The sequence below is a fragment of the Eleutherodactylus coqui genome, chromosome 1, assembly GCF_035609145.1.
Source record: "Eleutherodactylus coqui strain aEleCoq1 chromosome 1, aEleCoq1.hap1, whole genome shotgun sequence".
Classification (NCBI taxonomy): Eukaryota; Metazoa; Chordata; class Amphibia; order Anura; family Eleutherodactylidae; genus Eleutherodactylus; species Eleutherodactylus coqui.
The window spans coordinates 4,372,136-4,394,493 of record NC_089837.1 but is presented as its reverse complement, the minus strand read 5'-3'; the positions used below and the strand labels follow the sequence as shown (position 1 = coordinate 4,394,493).

Here is a 22,358-nt window from a genome sequence, read left to right as displayed (position 1 = left end):
CTCATTGTATGGGCGCTTCCCGTAATTATGGCACATGTCGTGCCTCTGCACCAGTCGGCGTCCCTCATTGTGCGCCATGTGAGGGACGTGCTGAGCCAGACGGGTATAAAGCCTTTGACTGCCTTTTTGGAGAGAAGGAGGTCCCTGCCAGAGCGTGCATGCGATATATTCAACTAATAGGCTTTGCGAGTTCCTTGGCACCAGCGGTGAATTTAACTAAAGCACTCACTCCATTTGAAGAACTATGTATGTCTACAGATTTGCCATGACATACGATTTCTGTGCCATACCAGTTGCTGCTGGCACAGAGGACACCTGCCCAACATTCATGGCAGTCTGGGAAGAGGAACTGGGTCAATCTCTCTCTCAGGGACTCTGGCACAAGGCTTTCATTTTAATTCACAAATTGGCGGCGTCTTGTAAGTTGCAAGAATTAAGTTACAGGATGCTGACAATAATGATCAGGTTTCCCTGGTACCGGAGATGCTCTAGTGATGTATGGGCCATATGTGATGGGACTGCCCTCCAGTCGCTGCTCTCTGGATGTTATAGCCTTGTATAACCATATCCTCAGCCACAACCTCTGCTAGATTTTCAGATAAGACCTTGTTCACACCATCAGGTACTGCGCCTCGTCCCTCTGCAGCCACACTGGGACTATCTGGAGAAAGAACGGCTTGGCCCGCAGTAAAGGCCATATTCCCCAATGTCTCCCCAGTTAGCCCCAAATCAAAGGGTTGTGTGGAAGGCAGATCCACATCCGCCTGCCTGACAATTATAATGGAGGCTGAGATGTGAAAAATGCAGTTATACGTGTAGAGTGTCAGTGAAAGCTTACAGGTGGCTTTTAAAGTATGTCTTTGGGTTTCAGATCAGTTAGTTCATACAGGCCGAGCGCAGAAATAACTTGTCAAACCGCACAGCTAGGGATGTGAGCAAAGCAATCTGTTCATTGATTGACAGGCAGCAGTTTTTATAGAGGCACAGGCTTCAATTACAATAACTCAAACCATTACAATTCATTACCATTGGTTCATGAAACATAAACACAATATGAATATGCAAGATAAGGAATTTAACATCTAAAATGCCAAACAAAAGCAGCGCAGGCGCAGTAGAATCACATGATCACCTTCTCAGAACACACAAGTACAGTAATGCTACAATACATTGCTTAGAGAGAATAATTTGTAAGATATGTGAACAGCGAGGAACAAGTCATCTCGACCCGTTGGCCAGTCTGAATGCTACATTCTATCTCCTGCAGCTCTGGCCTTTTGAGTAACTATTTAAAATATATAAATCCTCAAGGAGGACAAATGAGTGGAATGAAGAATACAAATGTTCTACTTCTTAAGTATAAAAATAAAGTCATGAAGGCGCAAAACAGGCCAGTCAGTACAGGGTTAAGAGGGAGCCTATTAGCACCATAATGTGAGTTACGGTGCGCACAGGGTAAGTGCCTAGGTAGGTATCTGCTATACTTACCTGCATGCTGATGGCCGTCCTGCCACCTCCAGCAGTCAGTGCACGGACCGGACCATCAGACTCCAGGCTGCGTACAGAATGGATGGTCACATTCAAGGCTGTGCGCGGACTTGACTGTCAGACTCCAGGCTGTGCGCCGACCAGACCATTAGGCTCCCAGCTGCGCATAATCCAGACCGTCGGGCTGCAGGCTGCGCACGGAACGGACCCTTGGACTCCAGGCCGCATGCCAACCGGACCCTCAGATTCCAGGCTGGGCACTGATCGGACCCTCAGACTCCAGGCTGCGCTCCGAACGGACCCACAGACTCCAGGCTGCACACGAACTAGACATGCGGCCAGGACCCTAGGACTCCAGGCTGCGCTCCGAACGGACTCTCGGACTCCAGGCTGCGCACGAACCAGACATGCGGACTCCAAGCTGCACGCTGACCGGACCCTCAGACTGAAGGCTGCACGCATACCGGACAGTCGGGCTGCAGGCTGCGCACGAAACGGACCCTTGGCCTCCAGGCTGCATGCCAACCGGACCCTCAGATTCCAGGCTGGGCACTGATCGGACCCTCGGACTCCAGGCTGCGCTCCGAATGGACCCACAGACTCCAGGCTGCACACAAACTAGACATGCGGCCAGGACCCTAGGACTCCAGGCTGCGCTCCGAACAGACCCTCGGACTCCAGGCTGCGCACGAACCAGACATGCGGACTCCAGGCTGTGCGCCAGCTGGACCCTCGGACTCCAGGCTGCATGCTACCCGGACCCTTGGACTGCAGGCTGTGCACGAACCAGACATGTGAACTCCAGGCTGCGCGCTGGCTGGACCCTCGGACTCCAGGCTGCGTGCTGCCCGGACCCTTGGACTCGAGGCTGCGCACGAACCAGACATGAACGCCATGCTGCGCGCCAGCCGGACCCTCGGACTCCAGGTTGCGCGCCGGCCGAACCCTCGGACCCCGGGCTGCGCGCCGGCCGAACCCTCGGACCCCGGGCTGCTCGCCGGCCGGACCCTCGGACCCCGGGCTGCGCGCCGGCCGGACCCTCGGACCCCGGGCTGCGCGCCGGCCGGACCCTCGGACCCCGGGCTGCGCGCCGGCCGGACCCTCGGACCCCGGGCTGCGCGCCGGCCGGACCCTCGGACCCCGGGCTGCGCGCCGGCCGGACCCTCGGACCCCGGGCTGCGCGCCGGCCGGACCCTCGGACCCCGGGCTGCGCGCCGGCCGGACCCTCGGACCCCGGGCTGCGCGCCGGCCGGACTCCGGGCTGCGTGCCGGACCCACCCTCGGGCTCCAGGCTGCGCGCCGGACGCACCCTCGGGCTCCAGGCTGCGCGCCGGACGCACCCTCGGACTCCAGGCTGCGCGCCGGCCGGACCCTCGGACTCCAGGCTGCGCGCCGGCCGGACCCTCGGACTCCAGGCTGCGCGCCGGACGGACCCTCGGACTCCAGGCTGCGCGCCGGACGGACCCTCGGACTCCAGGCTGCGCGCCGGACGGACCCTCGGACTCCAGGCTGCGCGCCGGACGGACCCTCGGACTCCAGGCTGCGCACGCACTGATCTCTGGGAGCGCAGTCTGCAGCTTTGAGTCCGTGTGTCAACATAGTGGGCAATGGGTAAGTAAACAAGATACCCCCGGACCCTATGACTTAGACAACTGTCTGGGCCGGGAGATACAAAGATGGCGGCCCCTCTGTGGACTAGTCTGATGCTGCCCCCGCCTCCGTCGAGCAGCCCGCAGGGTCCGAGACCACCAGCACTCGCGATGGACAGTATGAGAAGCCCTTCGACCAGCTTTGTCTCTCCGGCCCAGGGGGTCACTTTATGGGGATAACGTGGATTTTAGGGTTTTTGTTTTTCAATAAACTTTATTCCGTCCGCGGGTCGGCCCTCGGGTACTGCAGTGTATTATCACCTGTCTATTAGCATCCCCCTATGACGCAGCCGCCTACACCCCCTCCCTGCTTAGTAACTAATCTCCGGCGCCGCCATGTTTCTGTAGACCCCTCCATGCAGTGGCTGCGGCAGGCTCTGGTAAGATGGCGCCGCGGAGAGGACAGGCTGCGCGCCGCTGACGTGTCAGTAGGAGCCCCGGTGGGCGTGGCCTGGGATGAGCAGCTGACTGACTGCTGGATGTCGTCGCCTGTGTGCTACTTGCGTAGCTTTTCCCTACTGAGCATGCGCGTTTGTCGGCTGCAGTTTGCGCGCATGCGCGTTAGTTGTGTCCGGTTGTCAGATCCTGCAGCTCCCTGGACGGGGAACGTGTAATATAAGAGGTGAGGGGGGCGGGGAGGCTGGAGCCGGGGATATGGGGATATATATGTGTGTGTATATGTATTATATATATATATATATCCCCGGGGATACGGGTGTATATATATATATATATATCTCACCGGTGAGGGGGGAGGTTATACGTGTGTGTGTATATCTATCCCCGGGGACGGTTCCATGTGTGTACGAGGTGAGGGGGGATATATGTGTGTATATCCGCCATCTTGACGCCATTTGTGTTGTCTTGCAGGATGGGCCGCCGCCGGCACCCCGACCTGTACTGCGCTCCCTTCCCCCTCTACGCCGTGCGCTTCCACCGGGACACGGGGACGGTGGTCACTGGCGGTGGGGGCGGAGCCTCTAAGACCGGCATTAAGAATGCCCTGGTAAGTATGGACCGCCCCTGGTGTGGTGGAGCTCCGCCCCCTGGTGTGGTGGAGCTCCGCCCCCTCCGCTGACCGTCGCTCTTCTCCTCACAGCACCTCCTACAACTGGAGCGGATCTCCGGCCGGCTCAGCGCCTCGCTGCTCCACGCCCACGACACGGACACCAGGGCCACCATGAACCTGGCGCTGACCGGAGACGCACTCGCCGCCGGCCAGGACGCCACCTGCCACGTCCTGCGATACCAGCACCGCCAGAAGGAGCAGCGCAACGACGAGACCGGTGACCGACCCCCAATCCTTCCTCCCCGTATCACCTGCCTCCTGGGTCACCACCTCCCCGGGGCCGACCCTCCACAATCACCTACCACCTCCCCCAGACTGACCGTACCTCCCCGGGGCCGACCCTCCACAATCACCTACCACCTCCCACAGACTGACTGTACCTCCCCGGGGCCGACCCTCCACCATCACCTCCCACAGACTGACTGTACCTCCCCGGGGCCGACCCTCCACAATCACCTACCACCTCCCACAGACTGACTGTACCTCCCCGGGGCCGACCCCACCACCATCACCTACCACCTCCCCCAGACTGACTGTACCTCCCCGGGGCCGACCCTCCACAATCACCTACCACCTCCCACAGACTGACTGTACCTCCCCGGGGCCGACCCACCACCATCACCTACCACCTCCCACAGACTGACTGTACCTCCCCGGGACCGACCCACCACCATCACCTACCACCTCCCACAGACTGACTGTACCTCCCCGGGACCGACCCTCCACCATCACCTACCACCTCCCACAGACTGACTGTACCTCCCCAGGGCCGACCCCACCACCATCACCTACCACCTCCCCCAGACTGACCGTACCTCCCCGGGGCCGACCTTCCACAATCACCTACCACCTCCCACAGACTGACTGTACCTCCCCGGGGCCGACCCCACCACCATCACCTACCACCTCCCACAGACTGACTGTACCTCCCCGGGACCGACCCTCCACCATCACCTACCACCTCCCACAGACTGACTGTACCTCCCCGGGACCGACCCTCCACCATCACCTACCACCTCCCCCAGACTGACTGTACCTCCCCAGGACCGACACTCCACAATCACCTACCACCTCCTGCAGACTGACTGTACCTCCCCGGGGCCGACCCACCACCATCACCTACCACCTCCCCCAGACTGACTGTACCTCCCCGGGACCGACCCTCCACCATCACCTACCACCTCCCACAGACTGACTGTACCTCCCCGGGACCGACCCTCCACCATCACCTACCACCTCCCACAGACTGACTGTACCTCCCCGGGACCGACCCTCCACCATCACCTACCACCTCCCACAGACTGACTGTACCTCCCCGGGACCGACCCTCCACAATCACCTACCACCTCCCCCAGACTGACTGTACCTCCCCGGGACCGACCCTCCACCATCACCTACCACAGACTGACTGTACCTCCCCGGGACCGACCCTCCACCATCACCTACCACCTCCCACAGACTGACTGTACCTCCCCGGGACCGACCCTCCACCATCACCTACCACCTCCCACAGACTGACTGTACCTCCCCGGGAGCGACTTACCTCCCCAGGGCTGACCCTCCACGATCACCTACCACCTCCCTTGACTGACCATATCCCCCCCCTCCGGCTGTGACTTACCTACCCGGGACTAACCCTCCACCATCCCCTACCACCTCCCCCAGACTGACCGTACCCGTGTCACCTGCCTCCTGTGTCGCCACCTTTCCCCGGGCCGAACTCCTCCACTATCACTTACCGCCCCCCCACCTCCGTCTGCCCTCTAGGAGCAACCCTTTCTCGTGTCACCTGCCACGGCTGCCTCCTGTGGCACCACCTCCCCGGGGTCGACCCTCCACATCACCTACCACCTCTGACTGCCCTTAAGGAGCGACCCCTCACTGTGTCACCACCTCCCCGGGCCGACCTCTCCACATCACCTACCACCTCCCCCGAACTGACTGTACGCCCCTTCCCCCGGCTGCCACTTACCTCCCCAGGGCCCACCCCTCCACCATCATCTACCACCTCCCCCAGACTGCCCTGTAGGAGCGACTACCCCCCCCCCCCCCCGCCACCATCCATGACCATATTTTTTTCTGAGATGCAACCTACCTTTCCGCCTCCTTTTACATCACCTGCAACCTCCACTAGACTGACCATCGCCCTTCCGAGCTTCGACTTACCTTCCTGCCCCCATCTACATCACCTGCGACCTTCCACAACTGCCCCTTCCGTGTCACCCCCTCCACCCTGTGACTGACCCCTGCCCCAACCGTTGAACTTGCAGCTGCTTCCCACTTCTACCCCTAGTATAGATTCTGCCCGTGACGCCCCCTACAGTACTGACTGACAGGGGCCGCCATGTACTAATCGGCTGTGTGATTGTAGGGATCAGTGATCGGGGAGCAAGAAAGAGGAAACCTTCCAAGAGTAACGCGGAGGCCTCAGCGGGGGGCACTAAGAACGAGACCCCGGAGATCTCCCTGCGCTCGGTGACGGTGGTGCAGACTGACTTCAGTCCGGACAATCTACAGAAGGCGCTGTGCTTTACCGCGGACTCTACCAAGCTGCTGACCGGGGGAGCCGATGGCTGTGTGCGCGTGTGGGAGGTAAGTGCTCATTATATAGGGGGTCCTAAATGTCAGTAATCGGGGATTGGAATGTTCTGCGGGGCTGTAGCGGACGCGAGGGAGGTCCTGCAGCTGGCACCCCTCCCCGTTCTGGTGTGTGGGCTGTAGCGGACGTGGGGGAGGTCCTGCAGCTGGCACCGCTGCGAAGTATGGGCTGTAGCGGATGTAGCTGGCACCGCTCCTGTGTGTGGGCTGTAGCAGATGTAAGGGAGGTCCTGCAGCTGGCACCCCTCCCCGTTCTGGTGTGTGGGCTGTAGCGGACGTGGGGGAGGTCCTGCAGCTGGCACCGCTGCGAAGTATGGGCTGTAGCGGATGTAGCTGGCACCGCTCCTGTGTGTGGGCTGTAGCAGATGTAAGGGAGGTCCTGCAGCTGGCACCCCTCCCCGTTCTGGTGTGTGGGCTGTAGCAGATGTGAGGGAGATCCTGCAGCTGGCACCCCTCCCCGTTCTGGTGTGTGGGCTGTAGCAGATGTGAGGGAGATCCTGCAGCTGGCACCACTGCGATGTACGGGCTGTAGCGGATGTAGCTGGCACCGCTCCTGTGTGTGGGCTGTAGCATATGTAAGGGAGGTCCTGCAGCTGGCACCCCTCCCCGTTCTGGTGTGTGGGCTGTAGCAGATGTGAGGGAGATCCTGCAGCTGGCACCACTGCGATGTACGGGCTGTAGCGGATGTAGCTGGCACCGCTCCTGTGTGTGGGCTGTAGCATATGTAAGGGAGGTCCTGCAGCTGGCACCCCTCCCCGTTCTGGTGTGTGGGCTGTAGCGGATGCGGGGGAGGTCCTGCAGCTGGCACCGCTCCGATGTGTGGGCTGTAGCGAACGCGGGGGTGGTCCTGCAGCTGGCACTGCTGCGATGTGTGGGCTGTAGCGGACGCGGGGGAGGTCCTGCAGCTGGCACCGCTCCGGTGTGTGGGCTGTAGCGGATGTAGCTGGCACCGCTCCTGTGTGTGGGCTGTAGCAGATGTAAGGGAGGTCCTGCGGCTGGCACCGCTGCAGTATGTGGGCTGTTGCGGATGCGAGGGAGTTTCTGCCACTGGCACTGCTCCGGTGCGTGGGCTGTAGCGGATGTAAGGCAAGTCCTGTGGCTGGCACACCTCCGGTGTGGGGGCTGTAGCGGATGTAAGGGAGGTCCTGCGGCTGGCACACCTCCGGTGTGGGGGCTGTAGCGGATGCGAGGGAGGTCCTGCAGCTGGCACTGCTGCGGTGTGTGGGCTGTAGCAGATAGATGTAAGGGAGGTCCTGCGGCTGGCACCGCTCCTCTGTATGGTCTGTAGCGATTTAAGGGAGGTCCTGCAGCTGGCACCGCTGCGGTGTGTGGGCTGTAGCAGATAGATGTAAGGGAGGTCCTGCGGCTGGCACACCTCCGGTGTGGGGGCTGTAGCGGATGCGAGGGAGGTCCTGCAGCTGGCACTGCTGCGGTGTGTGGGCTGTAGCAGATAGATGTAAGGGAGGTCCTGCGGCTGGCACCGCTCCTGTGTATGGTCTGTAGTGATTTAAGGGAGGTCCTACAGCTGGCACCGCTGCGGAGTGTGGGCTGTAGAGCGGTGACCCCCTACAATAGAAGCCATGACATTATGCATGCGGCTGTGATGTCACCGGGCAGGAGGCGGGGCTCTAACCGCCGGTCTTCGCACTCACTCCTCCTTCTTTGTTTCTTTAGTTTCCGGGAATGAAGAAACTTTTTGATTTCAAAGCGCATAAAGGAGAAATTGAAGACATCGCCGTGAGCCCCGACAATAAGGTGACCGGGGGAAGGGGTGGGGTTATGATGGGGGACAGGCGCTTATCACATGGGGGGTGTTATGATAGGAGGCAGGCGCTTATCACCCGGGGGGATGTTATGATAGGGGGCAGGCGCTTATCACCCGGGGGGATGTTATGATAGGGGGAGAGGCGCTCATCACCCGGGGGGATGTTATGATAGGGGGAGAGGCGCTTATCACCCAGGGGGGTGTTATGATAGGGGGAGAGGCGCTTATCACCCAGGGGGGTGTTATGATAGGGGGAGAGGCGCTCATCACCCGGGGGAGGGGATGTTATGATAGGGGGAGAGGCGCTCATCACCCGGGGGAGGGGATGTTATGATAGGGGGAGAGGCGCTCATCACCCGGGGGAGGGGATGTTATGATAGGGGGAGAGGCACTCATCACCCGGGGGAGGGGATGTTATGATAGGGGGAGAGGCGCTCATCACCCGGGGGGGGGATGTTATGATAGGGGGAGAGGCGCTCATCACCCGGGGGGGGGGGGGATGTTATGATAGGGGGAGAGGTGCTCATCACCCGGGGGGGGGATGTTATGATAGGGGGCAGGCGCTTATCACCCGGGGGGGTGTTATGATAGGGGGAGAGGCGCTCATCACCCGGGGGGGGGGGATGTTATGATAGGGGGAGAGGCGCTCATCACCCGGGGGGGGGGGGATGTTATGATAGGGGGAGAGGCGCTCATCACCCGGGGAGGGGGATGTAATGATAGAGGGAGAGGCGCTCATCACCCGGGGGGGGGGGGGGATGTTATGATAGGGGGAGAGGCGCTCATCACCCGGGGGGGGGGGGGGATGTTATGATGGGGGGAGAGGCGCTCATCACCCGGGGAGGGGCATGTTATGATAGGGGGAGAGGCGCTCATCACCCGGGGGGATGTTATGATAGAGGGAGAGGCGCTCATCACCCGGAGGGATGTTATGATAGAGGGGGAGGCGCTCATCACCCGGGGGGGGGGGGGGGTGTTATGATAGGGGGAGAGGCGCTCATCACCCGGGGGGGGATGTTATGATAGGGGGAGAGGCGCTCATCACCCGGGGGGGGGGGGGATGTTATGATAGGGGGAGAGGCGCTCATCTCCCGGGGGGGGGGGGGGGATGTTATGATAGGGGGAGAGGCGCTCATCACCCGGGGGGGGGGGGATGTTATGATAGGGGGAGAGGCGCTCATCACCCGGGGGATGGGGGGATGTTATGATAGGGGGAGAGGCGCTCATCACCCGGGGGGGGGGGATGTTATGATAGGGGGAGAGGCGCTCATCACTCGGGTGGGGGGGGGATGTTATGATAGGGGGAGAGGCGCTCATCACTCGGGGGGGGGGGATGTTATGATAGGGGGAGAGGCGCTCATCACCCGGGGGGGGGGATGTTATGATAGGGGGAGAGGCGCTCATCACCCGGGGAGGGGGATGTTATGATAGAGGGAGAGGCGCTCATCACCCGGGGGGGGGGGGGGGGATGTTATGATAGAGGGAGAGGCGCTCATCACCCGGGGGGGGGGGGGGGGATGTTATGATAGGGGGAGAGGCGCTCATCACCCGGGGGGGGGGGGATGTTATGATGGGGGGAGAGGCGCTCATCACCCGGGGAGGGGCATGTTATGATAGAGGGAGAGGCGCTCATCACCCGGAGGGATGTTATGATAGAGGGGGAGGCGCTCATCACCCGGGGGGGGGGGGGTGTTATGATAGGGGGAGAGGCGCTCATCACCCGGGGGGGGTGGGGGATGTTATGATAGGGGGAGAGGCGCTCATCACTCGGGGGGGGGGGGGGATGTTATGATAGGGGGAGAGGCGCTCATCACCCGGGGGGGGATGTTATGATAGGGGGAGAGGCGCTCATCACCCGGGGGGGATGTTATGATAGAGGGAGAGGCGCTCATCACCCGGGGGGGGGGGGGATGTTATGATAGGGGGAGAGGCGCTCATCACCCGGGGGGGGGGGGGATGTTATGATGGGGGGAGAGGCGCTCATCACCCGGGGAGGGGCATGTTATGATAGGGGGAGAGGCGCTCATCACCCGGGGGGATGTTATGATAGAGGGAGAGGCGCTCATCACCCGGAGGGATGTTATGATAGAGGGGGAGGCGCTCATCACCCGGGGGGGGGGGGGGGGTGTTATGATAGGGGGAGAGGCGCTCATCACCCGGGGGGGGATGTTATGATAGGGGGAGAGGCGCTCATCACCCGGGGGGGGGGGATGTTATGATAGGGGGAGAGGCGCTCATCTCCCGGGGGGGGGGGATGTTATGATAGGGGGAGAGGCGCTCATCACCCGGGGGGGGGGGGATGTTATGATAGGGGGAGAGGCGCTCATCACCCGGGGGATGGGGGGATGTTATGATAGGGGGAGAGGCGCTCATCACCCGGGGGGGGGGGATGTTATGATAGGGGGAGAGGCGCTCATCACTCGGGTGGGGGGGGGATGTTATGATAGGGGGAGAGGCGCTCATCACTCGGGGGGGGGGGATGTTATGATAGGGGGAGAGGCGCTCATCACCCGGGGGGGGGGGATGTTATGATAGGGGGAGAGGCGCTCATCAACCGGGGGGGCAGGGGGATGTTATGATAGGGGGAGAGGCGCTCATCAACCGGGGGGGCAGGGGGATGTTATGATAGGGGGAGAGGCGCTCATCACCCGGGGGGGGGGGGATGTTATGATAGGGGGAGAGGCGCTCATCACCCGGGGGGGGGGATGTTATGATAGGGGGAGAGGCGCTCATCACCCGGGGAGGGGGATGTTATGATAGAGGGAGAGGCGCTCATCACCCGGGGGGGGGGGGGGGATGTTATGATAGAGGGAGAGGCGCTCATCACCCGGGGGGGGGGGGGGATGTTATGATAGGGGGAGAGGCGCTCATCACCCGGGGGGGGGGGGGATGTTATGATGGGGGGAGAGGCGCTCATCACCCGGGGAGGGGCATGTTATGATAGAGGGAGAGGCGCTCATCACCCGGAGGGATGTTATGATAGAGGGGGAGGCGCTCATCACCCGGGGGGGGGGGGGGTGTTATGATAGGGGGAGAGGCGCTCATCACCCGGGGGGGGGGATGTTATGATAGGGGGAGAGGCGCTCATCACCCGGGGGGGGGGGGATGTTATGAAAGGGGGAGAGGCGCTCATCACCCGGGGGGGGGGGGAGATGTTATGATAGGGGGAGAGGCGCTCATCTCCCGGGGGGGGTGGGGGATGTTATGATAGGGGGAGAGGCGCTCATCACCCGGGGGGGGGGGGATGTTATGATAGGGGGAGAGGCGCTCATCACCCGGGGGATGTTATGATAGGGGGAGAGGCGCTCATCACCCGGGGAGGGGGGGGATGTTATGAAAGGGGGAGAGGCGCTCATCACCCGGGGGGGGGGGGGGATGTTATGATAGGGGGAGAGGCGCTCATCTCCCGGGGGGGGTGGGGGATGTTATGATAGGGGGAGAGGCGCTCATCACCCGGGGGGGGGGGGATGTTATGATAGGGGGAGAGGCGCTCATCACCCGGGGGATGGGGGGATGTTATGATAGGGGGAGAGGCGCTCATCACCCGGGGGATGGGGGGATGTTATGATAGGGGGCGAGGCGCTCATCACCCGGGGGGGGGGGGATGTTATGATAGGGGGAGAGGCGCTCATCACTCGGGGGGTGGGGGATGTTATGATAGGGGGAGAGGCGCTCATCACTCGGGGGGGGGGGGATGTTATGATAGGGGGAGAGGCGCTCATCACCCGGGGGGGGATGTTATGATAGGGGGAGAGGCGCTCATCACCCGGGGGGGATGTTAGGGGGAGAGGCGCTCATCACCCGGGGGGGGGGGGGGGGGATGTTATGATAGGGGGAGAGGCGCTCATCACCCGGGGGGGGTGGGGGATGTTATGATAGGGGGAGAGGCGCTCATCACTCGGGGGGGGGGGGGGGGATGTTATGATAGGGGGAGAGGCGCTCATCACCCGGGGGGGGGATGTTATGATAGGGGGAGAGGCGCTCATCACCCGGGGGGGATGTTATGATAGAGGGAGAGGCGCTCATCACCCGGGGGGGGGGGGGATGTTATGATAGGGGGAGAGGCGCTCATCACCCGGGGGGGGGGGGGATGTTATGATAGGGGGAGAGGCGCTCATCACCCGGGGGGGGTGGGGGAAGTTATGATAGGGGGAGAGGCGCTCATCACCCGGGGGGGGGATGTTATGATAGGGGGAGAGGCGCTCATCAACCGGGGGGGCAGGGGGATGTTATGATAGGGGGAGAGGCGCTCATCAACCGGGGGGGCAGGGGGATGTTATGATAGGGGGAGAGGCGCTCATCACCCGGGGGGGGGGGGGATGTTATGATAGAGGGAGAGGCGCTCATCACCCGGGGGGGGGGGGGATGTTATGATAGGGGGAGAGGCGCTCATCACCCGGGGGGGGGGGATGTTATGATGGGGGGAGAGGCGCTCATCACCCGGGGAGGGGCATGTTATGATAGAGGGAGAGGCGCTCATCACCCGGAGGGATGTTATGATAGAGGGGGAGGCGCTCATCACCCGGGGGGGGGGGGGGTGTTATGATAGGGGGAGAGGCGCTCATCACCCGGGGGGGGGGATGTTATGATAGGGGGAGAGGCGCTCATCACCCGGGGGGGGGGGGGATGTTATGAAAGGGGGAGAGGCGCTCATCACCCGGGGGGGGGGGGGGGGATGTTATGATAGGGGGAGAGGCGCTCATCTCCCGGGGGGGGTGGGGGATGTTATGATAGGGGGAGAGGCGCTCATCACCCGGGGGGGGGGGGGGGATGTTATGATAGGGGGAGAGGCGCTCATCACCCGGGGGATGGGGGGATGTTTGGATGTTATGATAGGGGGCGAGGCGCTCATCACCCGGGGGGGGGGGGGGGATGTTATGATAGGGGGAGAGGCGCTCATCACTCGGGGGGGGGGGGGATGTTATGATAGGGGAGAGGCGCTCATCACTCGGGGGGGGGGGGGATGTTATGATAGGGGAGAGGCGCTCATCACCCGGGGGGGGATGTTATGATAGGGGGAGAGGCGCTCATCACCCGGGGGGGATGTTAGGGGGAGAGGCGCTCATCACCGGGGGGGGGGGGGATGTTATGATAGGGGGAGAGGCGCTCATCACCCGGGGGGGGTGGGGATGTTATGATAGGGGGAGAGGCGCTCATCACTCGGGGGGGGGGGGGATGTTATGATAGGGGGAGAGGCGCTCATCACCCGGGGGGGGGATGTTATGATAGGGGGAGAGGCGCTCATCACCCGGGGGGGATGTTATGATTAGGGGGAGAGGCGCTCATCACTCGGGGGGGGGGGGGGATGTTATGATAGGGGGAGAGGCGCTCATCAACCCGGGGGGGGGGGGATGTTATGATAGGGGGAGAGGCGCTCATCACCCGGGGGGGGGGATGTTATGATAGGGGGAGAGGCGCTCATCACCCGGGGAGGGGGATGTTATGATAGAGGGAGAGGCGCTCATCACCCGGGGGGGGGGGGGGATGTTATGATAGGGGGAGAGGCGCTCATCACCCGGGGGGGGGGGGGATGTTATGATGGGGGGAGAGGCGCTCATCACCCGGGGAGGGGCATGTTATGATAGAGGGAGAGGCGCTCATCACCCGGAGGGATGTTATGATAGAGGGGGAGGCGCTCATCACCCGGGGGGGGGGGGGGGTGTTATGATAGGGGGAGAGGCGCTCATCACCCGGGGGGGGGGATGTTATGATAGGGGGAGAGGCGCTCATCACCCGGGGGGGGGGGGATGTTATGAAAGGGGGAGAGGCGCTCATCACCCGGGGGGGATGTTATGATAGGGGGAGAGGCGCTCATCTCCCGGGGGGGGTGGGGGATGTTATGATAGGGGGAGAGGCGCTCATCACCCGGGGGGGGGGGGGATGTTATGATAGGGGGAGAGGCGCTCATCACCCGGGGGATGGGGGGATGTTATGATAGGGGGAGAGGCGCTCATCACCCGGGGGATGGGGGGATGTTATGATAGGGGGCGAGGCGCTCATCACCCGGGGGGGGGGGGGGATGTTATGATAGGGGGAGAGGCGCTCATCACTCGGGGGGGGGGGGATGTTATGATAGGGGGAGAGGCGCTCATCACTCGGGGGGGGGGGGATGTTATGATAGGGGGAGAGGCGCTCATCACCCGGGGGGGGATGTTATGATAGGGGGAGAGGCGCTCATCACCCGGGGGATGGGGGGATGTTATGATAGGGGGCGAGGCGCTCATCACCCGGGGGGGGGGGGGATGTTATGATAGGGGGAGAGGCGCTCATCACTCGGGGGGGGGGGGGATGTTATGATAGGGGGAGAGGCGCTCATCACTCGGGGGGGGGGGGATGTTATGATAGGGGGAGAGGCGCTCATCACCCGGGGGGGGATGTTATGATAGGGGGAGAGGCGCTCATCACCCGGGGGGGATGTTAGGGGGAGAGGCGCTCATCACCCGGGGGGGGGGGGGGGGATGTTATGATAGGGGGAGAGGCGCTCATCACCCGGGGGGGGTGGGGGATGTTATGATAGGGGGAGAGGCGCTCATCACTCGGGGGGGGGGGGGATGTTATGATAGGGGGAGAGGCGCTCATCACCCGGGGGGGGATGTTATGATAGGGGGAGAGGCGCTCATCACCCGGGGGGGATGTTATGATAGGGGGAGAGGCGCTCATCACCCGGGGGGGGGGGATGTTATGATAGGGGGAGAGGCGCTCATCACCCGGGGGGGGTGGGGGATGTTATGATAGGGGGAGAGGCGCTCATCACCCGGGGGGGGGATGTTATGATAGGGGGAGAGGCGCTCATCAACCGGGGGGGCAGGGGGATGTTATGATAGGGGGAGAGGCGCTCATCAACCGGGGGGGCAGGGGGATGTTATGATAGGGGGAGAGGCGCTCATCACCCGGGGGGGGGGGGGATGTTATGATAGGGGGAGAGGCGCTCATCACTCGGGGGGGGGGGGGGGGATGTTATGATAGGGGGAGAGGCGCTCATCACCGGGGCGGGGGGATGTTATGATAGGGGGAGAGGCTCTCATCACCCTGGGGGGGGGGGGACGTTATGATAGGGGGAGAGGCGCTCATCACCCGGGGGGGGGGGGGATGTTATGATGGGGGGAGAGGCGCTCATCAACCGGGGGCCAGGCGGATGTTATGATAGGGGGAGAGGCGCTCATCAACCGGGGGGGGGCAGGGGGGTGTTATGATAGGGGGAGAGGCGCTCATCACCCGGGGGGGGGAGGGGGATGTTATGATAGGGGGAGAGGCGCTCATCACCCGGGGGGGGCAGGGGGGTGTTATGATAGGGGGAGAGGCGCTCATCACCCGGGGGGGGGAGGGGGGATGTTATGATAGGGGGAGAGGCGCTCATCACCCGGGGGGGGGGGATGTTATGATAGGGGGAGAGGCGCTCATCAACCGGGGGGGCAGGGGGATGTTATGATAGGGGGAGAGGCGCTCATCAACCGGGGGGGCAGGGGGATGTTATGATAGGGGGAGAGGCGCTCATCACCCGGGGAGGGGCATGTTATGATAGAGGGAGAGGCGCTCATCACCCGGAGGGATGTTATGATAGAGGGGGAGGCGCTCATCACCCGGGGGGGGGGGGTGTTATGATAGGGGGAGAGGCGCTCATCACCCGGGGGGGGGGATGTTATGATAGGGGGAGAGGCGCTCATCACCCGGGGGGGGGGGGGATGTTATGAAAGGGGGAGAGGCGCTCATCACCCGGGGGGGGGGGGGGGATGTTATGATAGGGGGAGAGGCGCTCATCTCCCGGGGGGGGTGGGGGATGTTATGATAGGGGGAGAGGCGCTCATCACCCGGGGGGGGGGGGGGGATGTTATGATAGGGGGAGAGGCGCTCATCACCCGGGGGATGGGGGGATGTTATGATAGGGGGCGAGGCGCTCATCACCCGGGGGGGGGGGGGGGGATGTTATGATAGGGGGAGAGGCGCTCATCACTCGGGGGGGGGGGGGATGTTATGATAGGGGGAGAGGCGCTCATCACTCGGGGGGGGGGGGGGGATGTTATGATAGGGGGAGAGGCGCTCATCACCCGGGGGGGGATGTTATGATAGGGGGAGAGGCGCTCATCACCCGGGGGGGATGTTAGGGGGAGAGGCGCTCATCACCCGGGGGGGGGGGGGATGTTATGATAGGGGGAGAGGCGCTCATCACCCGGGGGGGGTGGGGGATGTTATGATAGGGGGAGAGGCGCTCATCACTCGGGGGGGGGGGGGATGTTATGATAGGGGGAGAGGCGCTCATCACCCGGGGGGGGGATGTTATGATAGGGGGAGAGGCGCTCATCACCCGGGGGGGATGTTATGATAGGGGGAGAGGCGCTCATCACTCGGGGGGGGGGGGGGATGTTATGATAGGGGGAGAGGCGCTCATCACCCGGGGGGGGGGGGATGTTATGATAGGGGGAGAGGCGCTCATCACCCGGGGGGGGGGATGTTATGATAGGGGGAGAGGCGCTCATCACCCGGGGAGGGGGATGTTATGATAGAGGGAGAGGCGCTCATCACCCGGGGGGGGGGGGGGATGTTATGATAGGGGGAGAGGCGCTCATCACCCGGGGGGGGGGGGGGGATGTTATGATGGGGGGAGAGGCGCTCATCACCCGGGGAGGGGCATGTTATGATAGAGGGAGAGGCGCTCATCACCCGGAGGGATGTTATGATAGAGGGGGAGGCGCTCATCACCCGGGGGGGGGGGGGGTGTTATGATAGGGGGAGAGGCGCTCATCACCCGGGGGGGGGGATGTTATGATAGGGGGAGAGGCGCTCATCACCCGGGGGGGGGGGGGATGTTATGAAAGGGGGAGAGGCGCTCATCACCCGGGGGGGATGTTATGATAGGGGGAGAGGCGCTCATCTCCCGGGGGGGGTGGGGGATGTTATGATAGGGGGAGAGGCGCTCATCACCCGGGGGGGGGGGGGATGTTATGATAGGGGGAGAGGCGCTCATCACCCGGGGGATGGGGGGATGTTATGATAGGGGGAGAGGCGCTCATCACCCGGGGGATGGGGGGATGTTATGATAGGGGGCGAGGCGCTCATCACCCGGGGGGGGGGGGGGATGTTATGATAGGGGGAGAGGCGCTCATCACTCGGGGGGGGGGGGATGTTATGATAGGGGGAGAGGCGCTCATCACTCGGGGGGGGGGGGGATGTTATGATAGGGGGAGAGGCGCTCATCACCCGGGGGGGGATGTTATGATAGGGGGAGAGGCGCTCATCACCCGGGGGATGGGGGGATGTTATGATAGGGGGCGAGGCGCTCATCACCCGGGGGGGGGGGGGGATGTTATGATAGGGGGAGAGGCGCTCATCACTCGGGGGGGGGGGGATGTTATGATAGGGGGAGAGGCGCTCATCACTCGGGGGGGGGGGGATGTTATGATAGGGGGAGAGGCGCTCATCACCCGGGGGGGGATGTTATGATAGGGGGAGAGGCGCTCATCACCCGGGGGGGATGTTAGGGGGAGAGGCGCTCATCACCCGGGGGGGGGGGGGGGGATGTTATGATAGGGGGAGAGGCGCTCATCACCCGGGGGGGGTGGGGGATGTTATGATAGGGGGAGAGGCGCTCATCACTCGGGGGGGGGGGGGATGTTATGATAGGGGGAGAGGCGCTCATCACCCGGGGGGGGATGTTATGATAGGGGGAGAGGCGCTCATCACCCGGGGGGGATGTTATGATAGGGGGAGAGGCGCTCATCACCCGGGGGGGGGGGATGTTATGATAGGGGGAGAGGCGCTCATCACCCGGGGGGGGTGGGGGATGTTATGATAGGGGGAGAGGCGCTCATCACCCGGGGGGGGGATGTTATGATAGGGGGAGAGGCGCTCATCAACCGGGGGGGCAGGGGGATGTTATGATAGGGGGAGAGGCGCTCATCAACCGGGGGGGCAGGGGGATGTTATGATAGGGGGAGAGGCGCTCATCACCCGGGGGGGGGGGGGATGTTATGATAGGGGGAGAGGCGCTCATCACTCGGGGGGGGGGGGGGGATGTTATGATAGGGGGAGAGGCGCTCATCACCCGGGGCGGGGGGATGTTATGATAGGGGGAGAGGCTCTCATCACCCTGGGGGGGGGGGGACGTTATGATAGGGGGAGAGGCGCTCATCACCCGGGGGGGGGGGATGTTATGATGGGGGGAGAGGCGCTCATCAACCGGGGGGCCAGGCGGATGTTATGATAGGGGGAGAGGCGCTCATCAACCGGGGGGGGGCAGGGGGGTGTTATGATAGGGGGAGAGGCGCTCATCACCCGGGGGGGGGAGGGGGGATGTTATGATAGGGGGAGAGGCGCTCATCACCCGGGGGGGGGCAGGGGGGTGTTATGATAGGGGGAGAGGCGCTCATCACCCGGGGGGGGGAGGGGGGATGTTATGATAGGGGGAGAGGCGCTCATCACCCGGGGGGGGGGGGATGTTATGATAGGGGGAGAGGCGCTCATCAACCGGGGGGGCAGGGGGATGTTATGATAGGGGGAGAGGCGCTCATCAACCGGGGGGGCAGGGGGATGTTATGATAGGGGGAGAGGCGCTCATCAACCGGGGGGGCAGGGGGATGTTATGATAGGGGGAGAGGCGCTCATCAACCGGGGGGGCAGGGGGATGTTATGATAGGGGGAGAGGCGCTCATCAACCGGGGGGGCAGGGGGATGTTATGATAGGGGGAGAGGCGCTCATCAACCGGGGGGGCAGGGGGATGTTATGATAGGGGGAGAGGCGCTTATCAACCGGGGGGGGTGGTCATGGTTAGGTCAGGGGGTAGAGAGATGGGATGCTTATCATTATCTGGGAGGGGGGTCACAGGGCGAGAAGATGCGGGGGTGCTGGTCCTCTGGGAAGCAGTTTCTCATTGGCTGGGGATCACAGAGCGGGGAGATGTGGGGGTGCTGGTCCCCTGCGGAGCGGTTGCTGACAGCCATCTTTTGTGCAGGTGGTGACGGTCGGGCAGGATTTCCGCTGCTGTCTCTGGGAGTCGGACCAACTTCTGGCCGAGCTGAGCTGGAATGAGAATCTGCCCCACTTACCGGAGAAGATGTATAAGTACCGGGCGTGCCGGTGAGGAGCCCGCGGGTGTGATTGGAGGGCTGTCCTCAGGGTGGGGTCTGAATATTTGAGAGGCTGTGGATGTATTTGGGGTGGAGTTCATATATGGTGGTGTGGTCGATATATATGGGAGGGGCTATGTATATTTGGGGTGCACTCAGCATATTAGGGGTGACTGTACATCTCCAGGTTCGGGAAGGTGCTGGACCAGCAGACAAGCCTCCGTCTCTACACCGTGCAGATCCCCCATAAGCGAGAACGTCGCCCCCCGCCATGTTACATCACCAAGTGGGACGGGCAGAGCTTCCTGCCGCTCCTCACCGAGCCGTGTGGTAATGAGGTCATCTCCTGCCTGGCTGTGAGGTGAGGACCCCCGCCTGCTATCGTGACCCTCTGTACTGCGGGCTTACCCCTCCTCCCGCGTCTCGTCTCTACCGAATAATGACCCCCCATATCTTTGACCCCCCTCCCTTGCCATGTCTTCTCCACCTGTCATCAATACCCCCCCCCCCCCCCCCTGCCACCGTATTGTCCCCATTGGTTGTCTGTGCCCCGCCACCATTACATCTCGCCCCCTTCCCGCTGGCCCCAGTTGTCTGTTCCGCACGCTGTGTGATGATACCACTAACCCTACTGTTGTCGTTGCAGTGACTGCGGGACGTTCCTGGGTCTGGGCTCCGTCACCGGCTCTGTTGCCATCTACATTTCCTTCTCTCTTCAGGTTCGTGCCGCCATGTTGTAGTGGGGGTCCTCATGCTGCGGTCCTGCACACGGCGGACTGTGTTATGTAACAGTAGAATCTCAGATGAAGCTTTGCATCTGATTGGCGCCTCTCTGCCAGCATGTTTGGTCTGCGGGCGGGAGCTGTAGATGTACGTGCCCCCAGCCGCTCTCTGCTGATGTGATGATCGGAGGTGGCGCTGTGCCCGACCGCAGTGCAGCGTGCTGAGCGGGTAATGTTACGCCGTCCTGCGGCTGTACTCTCATCCCTCTCCTCTCTGTACAGAAGCTGTACTACGTGCAGGAGGCGCACGGCATTGTGGTCACAGACTTGGCCTTCTTCCCGGACACAACGCAAGGACGGGCTCTACGCGGTGACAATGAGGCGGCCATGCTGAGCGTGGCGGTGGACAGTCGCTGTAAACTACATGTGCTGCCCAACAGACGTAAGTTCCCCCCACGGGTCGGTTTACAGACTGGGGCGCCATAAGGGCTTGGTCGTTGGTGGCATCCTGATGGCTGTCCTGTGTTCTCCCGTAGGCACCTACCCCCTGTGGCTGCTGATCGTCCTGTGTGCAGCGCTGGCCGTCGGCGCCATCATTCTGCTCCAGAACACATTTCCAGACTTCTTCTAGAGGCTTCATCTGCGTGGAGATCTGTTGACGATCCAGAACGTTCTGGGACTGCGGGAGGGCGGGGGTCTCGCTGGTGGCTCCTTCATCCGCATGTGATTCATCTCTTCACGATGACGATTGCAGTGCGAGCAGATGACCTCCTCGTTGTCTCCACATTCCTCATCTTCTGATCACTGATAATTGGAGAGACGCCTTTTATCTCGCTGACTCTGGACCTTTCTGTAATGACATTGCCTCGACGGAGGTGTCCTGCAGGCTGATGAACGCCCGTCCGCGCAGAGGGTGTCATTCTCCTCCGTGTCACTGCCATCCCTCCAGTGTCGTCATGGAGACCACACTGCGTGCGCAGTGACCGCGTGGACGGCGGGAGGCTCCTTAATAAAGGAGATTCTACACTCACCGCTGGGGTCTGTCGTTGCCGCGTATGCTGCGGCGTTCATAGCTATATTTATGAAGACTTGTGAAGGCCCCGGCGTGGATGTGACGGCGCTGTAGGCCTCCTACGGGTGCGCTGAAGCTAGATTTTATCTCATTTTGCTATAGAATGTTCCTTCTCATTGACCCTCTGTATTCTCCCCATCCACAAGCTGCAGGAAGAAGGACCCATCTCAATGTGACCAAATATTCCAGGCCGTGACCAGACATCCACCGTAAGGGTGCGTTCACACGGAGCAGAAACACATATGTGCAGCAGCCCTCTGGCCGTCTGTTGGGATAAATGGAGGATAGCGCTGCCTCATGATCACTACCCCCAGCGCTGCCCGACATCTTTCCCCTGGCGACCGACAGCTGCCTTGTGCATCCCCTGACCGGCGGCACTCGGTAGCAGTTAATAGGCATGGACTTCTGGTGCACGTGCTCAACAAGTGCCTGCGGCTATTGGGCTGCGGCATCGGCCCCACATCAATTTCACCGTAACTGCACAGAAGTGAGATGGTGACCCATTTCTTCGACGGGCGCGCTACCTGTCCAGACCTAGAACTTTATAGATGGAGCGAGAGTAGCGCCGACCACCATGGGTGCAGCGCTGGGAGTAGTGATCACGGCGCCATCCTCTGTTTATTCTGACAAGAGGCCAAAGTTGACTTGTTCCCTTTTCTCCTGCTGAAATGGGCTGTGGATCCGCGGCTGAAGCCCACGTCCTCACCAGTGCTGCAGATTGTGACGCGGCTTCTGATGCGTGTGAATGCACCCTTAGTAACTCTTCATTCTCTGCCAGAGCTGCTCCCGGACCATAAATAAACCTCCGGAGACAATGGCGCCGGCTTTTTGTATTTCATGTTCTTCGTTGTCTCCAAACCTTTGTGAATCCCATCAGCACCGTGGATGATCGTGGGGAGAGCTTCACACTCAGATCTGGTGAGGTTGCAGATTT

General features: G+C 62.3%; 1 protein-coding gene across 1 annotated transcript; it reads left to right on the top strand.

Annotated features, from left to right (window-relative positions):
- The first annotated feature begins 3,631 nt into the window (after positions 1-3,631).
- On the top strand, positions 3,632-22,241 carry PREB (prolactin regulatory element binding). The gene is made up of 10 exons (XM_066594308.1): positions 3,632-3,759; positions 4,008-4,143; positions 4,237-4,423; positions 6,578-6,798; positions 8,479-8,559; positions 19,516-19,640; positions 19,818-19,991; positions 20,277-20,349; positions 20,635-20,794; positions 20,889-22,241. The coding sequence occupies exons 2-10, from the start codon at positions 4,009-4,011 to the stop codon at positions 20,981-20,983; spliced, it is 1,251 nt and encodes a 416-aa protein (XP_066450405.1). The 5' UTR covers positions 3,632-3,759; position 4,008; the 3' UTR covers positions 20,984-22,241.
- The last annotated feature ends 117 nt before the right edge of the window (positions 22,242-22,358 follow it).